Here is a 7,742-nt window from a genome sequence, read left to right as displayed (position 1 = left end):
TACAGGATCTCTCTGCGTCAGAATCGAGTAGACTCAGTGGCAGAGAATTTGGTTTTGATTTAGCTCAAGGAATAAGGTACTGTCTCACCTTGATTCACTTCTGGGGCCTCTGGATTTGTGTGAGTGTCTGTGTGTGTGTGTGTGTGTGTGTGTGTGTGTGTGTGTAGATCTCGGTGGTCGTAGTAGTAGTAGTAGTAGTAGTAGTAGTAGTAGTAGTAGTAGTAGTATATGAGCTGCAGGAGTGGAAGTGGGGATGACAAGGGCAGGGGTGTAGAGAAGGTCTCTGGAGAAGGGTACTGTTCTCAGGTACCAGCAGTGTCCCGGGCCTTTCTGGTTCGCTGGGCCAGGACTGTGTGTGAACAACAGGACTGTGAACAACAGGACTGTGAACAACACCCTTCTGGTTGCTCTGATGAAGCTGGAAGTTGATGGGCGCCCTCATTCTTGCATGGCAGCTATGAGCTGGAACACAGGTCAGCCGCCTCCTGGCTGGTTGGGGCTCTGCCTGCTCCCGGTGGCCGTAGCCACCCTTACATTGTTGGCACGGTCCTTACCAGCCATTACTTCTCCAATTCCTCAGCCAAGGGCACCCACTTACAGCCCTGCACAGTCTCATGAACTGACCACTGAGCTTGCCCATCCGTGTTTGATAATACCTGTGTTCCCCACCAGACCACCTTTGGGGCTGGGCACACGTCTGTTTGTTCCATCACTTCAGTCAGGGGGCCTGGCACAGAGAAGGCCCCAGGAAAGGGCTGAAGAATGAACCGGGGCTGTGCTTGGGGAGTATGCCTGGAGGCTGGAGTGGCGAGAAGCAGTGGCCAATGAAGCCAGAGTAGGGCGGTGTGGGGGGGGGTCCACGTGAAAAAGGGCTGGAGGGTGTAGCTCAGCTCAGGAGACACGGAGGGCCACCAGTGGAGTTGAAGCAGCGTTCATGCAGGGAGACCCTTATGACTTGAAGAGTTTAACTGGGAGCCACACGCCAAGGGCCAACTCCAGGGCAGCCTGGCAGGAGGGCAGAGTTTCGAGACTGTGGGGCACCCCAGGCAGGTGGAAGGTGGCTAGATGTTAGAGGTCAGCGGTGGGCCAGGGCGATCTGTCCGTGGTTGTGCAGCACCGGCAGGCAGAACACAGTGCACGCCAGCACCCAGGGGAGTCTGGCTGCCGAGAGCTGGTGAGGAAGGGAGGACAGGGTCAGAGGCTGGAGGGAGGATGAGTGATGGCCTGGTGGGCATCAGGGATGGGCGGATGGGTGGCAGATGAGTAGACCGGATTGGTGGGTTTTTACCTACAAAGCTTTGCACCTGTGGCCAGCACACTCATCCCCAGTGCTTGGTCCAAGCATTGAGCAGGTAGGGCCTGGAAGAGCTTTGTCACAGACATTCTGCCCCGGTCCAGGTCCCAAACCCATCAGGCCTCCAGCTGCTGAGAGGGTGACTCCCTGTGAAAGTAAGATAGAGACTTTGGGTCCTGGGCTTTGGGAGATGCTCACCTCAGGTCTCCCAGACAGAAGACAGTGAGGCCAGGACCCTGTGGAGGTAGGCAGGCAGACTGTTACCAGAGGGTCCCTCCCCTTGTAGGGGGCACAAGGTCTGATGGGGTGGCTCCCGGGGGCTGGAGGAAAAAGGTTGCCTAGGCAAGAAGACAGAACTACTTATGGGAGGTGGAGGGCCGCGCAGTTCCTGTGCCACGGGAAGTGCTTGCAGGGCCCCCAGCCTGCAGAACATGGTGAGTCTTTAACCTGATGGGCCAGTGCATGGGCGCCATCTTCGCCGCCCACCTCGTGGTGCACCTGACTGCTGTCTCTATCGACCCGGCGGACGCCAACGTGCGGGACAAGAGCTACACAGGGCCCCTGCCCATTTTTAACCGCAGCCAGCACGCTCACGTCATTGAAGACCTGCACTGCAACTTGTGTGATGTCGATGTGTGAGTGCACGGGGGGCTGAGGCGCGTGCAGGCAGTGAGCATGCGCGTGGATAGCAGCTGGCAACGCGAGTCACATCATTGCCTTGGTGTTTGACACTGTCAAGGGGGTGGGGTGGGGTGGGGAATTGGCAGCCCCTGAGCAGAGCAGGTGATTGGAAACAGGAGTTGAGCACGTTTCCACGGCAGTTAAAGTAGGAGACACTTGGCGCCGCACAATGTTTAGTGACAGGTGCTGCGGCGGCTGGTGCACACAGGAGCACCAGCTGCACCAGGCACCCACCCTGCAAGGGAGCTGCAGCGCTCTTACTCCCCAGAAAAGCTGAGAGGCCAGCCTGAGGCATGCAGCCATTAAGCAGCAGAGCCTCCTGGCCAATACTGTTCCCCTTGGGGACCCCTGCCAACCCTGAGGCCCAGAGAGGCCCAGGGACTCGCTCCAGGCCACAGCTAGAGGAGGGAGGAGTCAGAACGGACAGAGCCCCTCCCCACCCTCGGGCCTCAGGGAGTGGGGTTGGGAAGGGAGTGTGGTCCAGGGCTGGCTCCACTCTTTGAACCCAGAGACCCAGTTAGCCCGTGAAGGGGTCTGCAACACGAAAGAGCACCGCCTCTGACGTTCGTTCGGGCTGCCAAATGGACTGAGGATTTCTGTGGGAAAATGCCAAGAAATGGCAAGCAAACGGGGGTGGGGTGGGGGGACAGACCCAAAGGAGACAGTGCCAGGAAAAGCGGGAGGCGGAGGGGGCGCTGGGCCCACTCCCTCAGACTGCTGCATCATCTGTCTCCTGGCTTGGCGCCGGGGACCTTGCTTGGAAAGGAAGCCTCTTGTCTGATCCACTGTCGCCCCCCACCCTGGGTGCGCAGTCCAGGGCAGGGCGGCGCCGTGTGCCCTTGCCCCTGCCCCTGCCCAGGGGTCCGTCCCTGCGGAGACCCAGCGGGGCCCCAGCGAGTGCTTCACGCAGCACCGCCGCCAGAGGGCGCCCGCGGTCTGCGCTCCGCAGCAGTGCCAGGGCCCAGGGCCCCCTCTGCTCCGCGTGAACCTCCGCCGCCCGCCCCAGCTCTGGCTTCGCACCGACCAGGCTGTGCCCCCTCCCCGCAGGAGCGCTCGCTCCAAACACTGCAGCGCCTGCAACAAGTGCGTGTGCGGCTTCGACCACCACTGCAAGTGGCTCAACAACTGTGTGGGCGAGAGGAATTACCGGTGGGTGCATCTGTGCGTGCTGGTCTGAGAAGATGCGCCCATGGGTGCCCGCTGGGGTGGCCGAGGGTGGGTTGGGGGTCTTCCACCTTGCTGGCACAGGAGGGTGGGGGAGCCCTCTGGTGTGGCCGCCCATCTTCAGCTTCTGGAAGAGTTAGGGATAGAAGGCATCCCCCCTCCCCCAGCCCAGCGTGGCTCCCTCCAAGCCCTGGGGTGCTGACAGCTGCCCCACCGGGCCCAGGCTCTTTCTGCACAGTGTCGCATCCGCCCTCCTGGGGGTTCTGCTCCTCGTGGTGGTGGCTACCTATGTGTTTGTCGAGTTCTTTGTCAACCCCATGCAGCTGCGGACCAACCGCTACTTTGAAGGTAAGCGTGAATGCAGGCTGTACCCTCCCTGGCCTGTGGTGGCCTTGGGCCCCCGGCCCTGGCTGAGCAGCCCTGCCTGTGCCCGCAGTCCTCAAGAATCACACGGATGTGTGGTTCGTGTTCCTGCCCGCGGCCCCAGTGGAGACCCAGGCTCCAGCCATCCTGGCCCTGGCCGCCCTCCTCATCCTCCTGGGCCTGCTCTCCACAGCCCTGCTCGGCCACCTGCTCTGCTTCCACATTTACCTTAGTAAGTGGTGTTGCTTACCTGCCTCCGGGCTGCAGGGAGGGGCCCATTGCTGTCACCACCACCACCACCACCCCCCAGCCCTGGCCCTCTGGGTGACTGGTGGCCTCCCTCCCCGTCTGTTTCCTGAGGGCCCCTCTCCTCCCTTCCCCTCCCTCAGTGTGGCACAAGCTCAGCACCTACGAGTACATCGTGCAGCACCGCCCACCACGGGAGGCAAAGGGGCCCCACAGAGAGCTCGAATCCTGTCCCCCCAAGATGCAATCCATTCAGGTATAGAGATGGGCCAGGGGGCTGAGCTGGTGGGAGGGTGCCTCCAGCCCCCAGGGAGGCTGGAAGGGCTGTGCAACACTCAGCCAGTCAGGAGATGGGGCAAAAGGCAGTGAGTGGCCAGGGCTGGAGGCTGCAGGTGAAGCCAAGGCTGCACTGAGTTCCGGCAGGAGCTTCCCGACCCCATGGATGTGCTTGTCCAGGCTCTGAGCATGTGCTAGAGGGCGTGGGAGGTGGGAGCCTGGAAGCAGGCAGGTTGGGGCTGCAGGAGAAGAGAATGGGATGGACCAGCCACTGGACCAGCAAGTGGCCGCTACACAAGGCCATCTGTCTGTTCTCCCCATCCATGACCTAGAGCCTTTACACCAGTGGTTCTCAACCTTCCTAATGCCATGACCCTTTAATACAGTTCCTCATGTTGTGGTGACCCCCCCCCAACCATAAAATTATTTTCACTGTTACTTCATAACTCATTTTGTTGCTGTGATGAATCAGGCAACCCCTGTGAAAGGGTTGTTCGACCCCCAAAGGGGTTGGTACCCACAGGTTGAGAACCGCTGCCTTACACCAGTCACTAACTAACTGGTCCTTAGCCTGGGCCAGGCAGGCCTGGTTCCACACTCACGCTGCAGAAAAGCATATTGAGACCCAGATGCTGGGTCTTCACATCGACCTCAATGTGAAGTTACTACCTCTCTCCCCCAGCTCAGACTCTGGCCCGGTCAGCCCAGCTACTGGCCAGCTCACCCCCATTCCCACGCCTTGGGCTTCCTGAGGTCAGCAGCTGAGGGTGGGGGTGGCCCAGTCTTCAGAGCCCCCAGGGACCTTGAAGGCAGTGTGTGAGGGTGGGGGCAGGCCGGCCTTGCTGGGAGGGCTGGGCCTTGGGTCCTGAGTTTTCATGGCAACTAGACACAAACACAGGCTGGTGGGCGGGCTGGGGGAGGGCTGGGACCCAATCCCTTGTTCTCCCAGCCTATGGGCCAGGCTGCCAGGCAAGAGCTCCTGCCAGGCTGGGGGGCTGGGGACATGTAGATCCTGTCCCCAAATGGGTGCTGCCCGGGACTGGGTCCTGAGCCTGTGGGTCACTGACAGCCATTGTGGGCAGCTGGCATGCCATGTCACAGAGGGGACTGGGCCTCAGAGAAGTAGGCTTCAAGCTGGTGCCATTGGGCAGGGCTGGCTCTGGGATGGTGCCAGCAGCCTGGCCCTTGCAGTCCTGTGCCTCTGTCCCTCTGCTGGTGACCTGAGGGAGGCCTGCCCCGAGGGGAGTGTTGTCCCCTGGATGCATGGTTCCACTCAGGAATGTACAGGGAGGATCCAAGGGACAGCTGTGCAGGGGAAGGGGTTGAGTGGGGACATCCTGGTGACAAACTTCCAGCAGGCTAGGGCCTGGCTCCCATCCCAGTCCATCCCAGTCTGGAAGCCTGCTCTGAGACCATGCTCCCTGGGGCCCCCGCCTCCTGCCTCACTCTTCTGGAAACCCCAGAGCCCCAGGATGGGTGCTGGGCCTGGAGGGGTGCTGGCCCCCAGGAAGAAGGCAGATTGCAGGTGGAAGATGGCCCTGCCGTCGTCGGATGGGCCTGACTGGCTTCAGGCCTGTTTTCTCTCCTGAGCTGTTCTGCTCATGCGGCCCCACCCCCACCCCCAAAGGGACTCTCTGGGACTGGCCTGCCCAGGGCCTTGGGTGTCTGCGCCTGTGCAGCCAGCCAGTGGCCTTGCTGGCTGGGCTCTGTCCCCCAGATATGGCCTCCACCCCACCCCCACCCTGAGCAGGAATCCGGGAGGGGCCCCTCTGTGGAGCCGTTGCCCCCAAACATAGGCTTGTTTTAGAGACGGCGGCGGCGTTGCTGCTACAGTGTCCTTGCTGCATTAGTCAGGACGCCTCTGTCTCCATGGAAATAGTTGCCAGAGCGAGCGACAGCTGTCCCGGCGCCCCTCCCCCCAGGCACAGCGTCGGGCGGGGCTCCCTGGCAGGGGCGGGACCTCGCCCTGGCTCCTCCCCACATCTGCCGCACGCCGGCCTTCAGCTTTGTCCTGTCTGGCTTCTGTTTCCACACCTGCCGCCCTGTGGGGCTTGGCTGGGGCCAGCCCTGCATGCGGGTGCGGGGTGGCATTGTTAACGCCTGGGTAGGCAGCCCCGAACTGGCTGTGTAGGTTTTGGGCCGTGGTCAGCTCTGCCCCTCGTCCATCTGCCAAGGACCCGAGGGAGGCGTGCCTCGCAGCCAGAAGGAGGATGCCGGTCCCCCTTTACAGATGGTGCACTTTAGCTTGGGGCTGGGTGAACCGCCCGCAGGAAACAGCTCTCCCATAAGTCCGCTCCTGGGTTCCAGACAATTCCCCCAACCCCATTCAACCTTCACAACTCTGGCTCCCTGGGCAAGGGCAGATGCTGAAGAACAGTTCCGAGCTCCACCTCCCACCTCTGCCAGCGCACTTGCAGACGGGGAATATTGGTCTGTGGGGCAGGGGCTTGCTGGAGAGAGCTGCGTTTCACAAATAAAAGCAGGAGGCCGCGCAAGGTTAGAAACGGATGTTTTGATCCTTAGGTCTTTTAAGCTGAGGGAGTCTGGGGTGGGGTAGCCTGAGTACCCTGTGCCCAGAACTCCCTTAGAGCAGTGGTCTCATTAAAGTTGGTGTCTCCCAATGTGGCAACTTCCCCTGTGGTGTCACCCCTCTCATAGACGGCCTCCCCCCAGACCATATAGAATCCTTAGTCATCATATAGAATCCTATGTAATATATACTGCGTCACTACATAGGTGCTATATATTGAGTCACCTACTTCTTAGGTCATATGAATATTAGCAAAATTGTAGAGTCTACGTTGAGTTACAACACGATTAGTTAACATTATTAGTAACTGAATGGAAGCCTATTTAATTTTTTTCTCCTTTAATTAGTACATTCTCAAAAAGGTTAACAGGTTCACAGACACCAATTACCACAATATTGTAGCTAAAATGCCAGAAACTTCCACAAAGTCAGTGACTAAAAACAGGTCAAAACAACAGGTGGGGCTTGTAGCTTGTGCAGATGAAATCGCCACGTGATTCTGAGCAGCCTTGCGATTCGGTAGGACCCCGATGGAGTCATTTCCACTCACTGCTGCCTAGTAAATTACGATAATGCACACTGGGCTCACTGCCAGGAATCAGTTCTGACCTAGCCACGCTATAGGGCCAAGCAGAACTGTGCCTGTGGGTTTCTGAGACGTAATGTTTAAGTGAGTAGAAAGTTTCATTGTTCTCCCCGGAAGCAGCCGGTGGGTTTTGAACCGCTGACTTTGAGGACAGCAGCCTAACCCTGTAACTCACTCCACCACCACCACCACGGCTTCCAGCTTGGCTCCCAGCAACCCTATCTAGGATTGCAAAGGCTGCCCTTGCCCGTCTTTCCCGTGGCAGGCAACCTTGGGGGGTTGGAGGGGGCTTTGGTGTTAGCCGCTTAGCCTCCAGCACTACCAGGCCATTAGAAAGTTAGCAGTAAATTAGCGTGCCGGTGTAGCCTGATGGCTGTATAGACACATGTAAACTGGGCTTACCTAAGTGTTTTCGTTATTGCAACAAGGAGGCTTTTAATAAAGAACAGTAGCGAAAGCACTGCTTACATAAAGTCATTTGGGGGCCACCCCCTCACGACACCTCAGACACCCGGTGCGGTGGTGATGGCACTGCCGAGGAGGCCAGCGAGGGCCTGGGTGGGCCCAGGAGCCCCCCATGCCGGGGACCTACACCTGCCCTT

The 7,742-nt window shown here is 59.4% G+C and overlaps 1 protein-coding gene across 5 annotated transcripts in view; it reads left to right on the top strand.

Moving 5' to 3' along the window:
* ZDHHC1 (zinc finger DHHC-type containing 1) overlaps positions 1-7,742 on the top strand; it is a 20,185-nt gene that overhangs the window by 11,278 nt on the left and 1,165 nt on the right. For 4 of the 5 annotated variants that reach the window (XM_045293706.1, XM_045293704.1, XM_045293705.1 and 1 more), the window contains 5 exons: positions 1,754-1,929; positions 3,023-3,124; positions 3,363-3,487; positions 3,576-3,734; positions 3,892-4,004. In XM_045293706.1, the coding sequence (XP_045149641.1) occupies positions 1,754-1,929; positions 3,023-3,124; positions 3,363-3,487; positions 3,576-3,734; positions 3,892-4,004 (675 nt within the window). Of the gene's footprint in view, positions 1-1,753; positions 1,930-3,022; positions 3,125-3,306; positions 3,488-3,575; positions 3,735-3,891; positions 4,005-7,742 lie in introns of all 5 variants that reach the window. The other variant, XM_045293707.1, reaches the window with a different exon arrangement.

This window comes from Echinops telfairi, unplaced genomic scaffold, assembly GCF_000313985.2.
Source record: "Echinops telfairi isolate 266 unplaced genomic scaffold, ASM31398v2 ScPeMD7_2291;HRSCAF=2852, whole genome shotgun sequence".
In the NCBI taxonomy this organism is placed as follows: Eukaryota; Metazoa; Chordata; class Mammalia; order Afrosoricida; family Tenrecidae; genus Echinops; species Echinops telfairi.
Note: the sequence above shows the minus strand (reverse complement) of the source record. Positions and strands in the feature narration are given on the sequence as shown.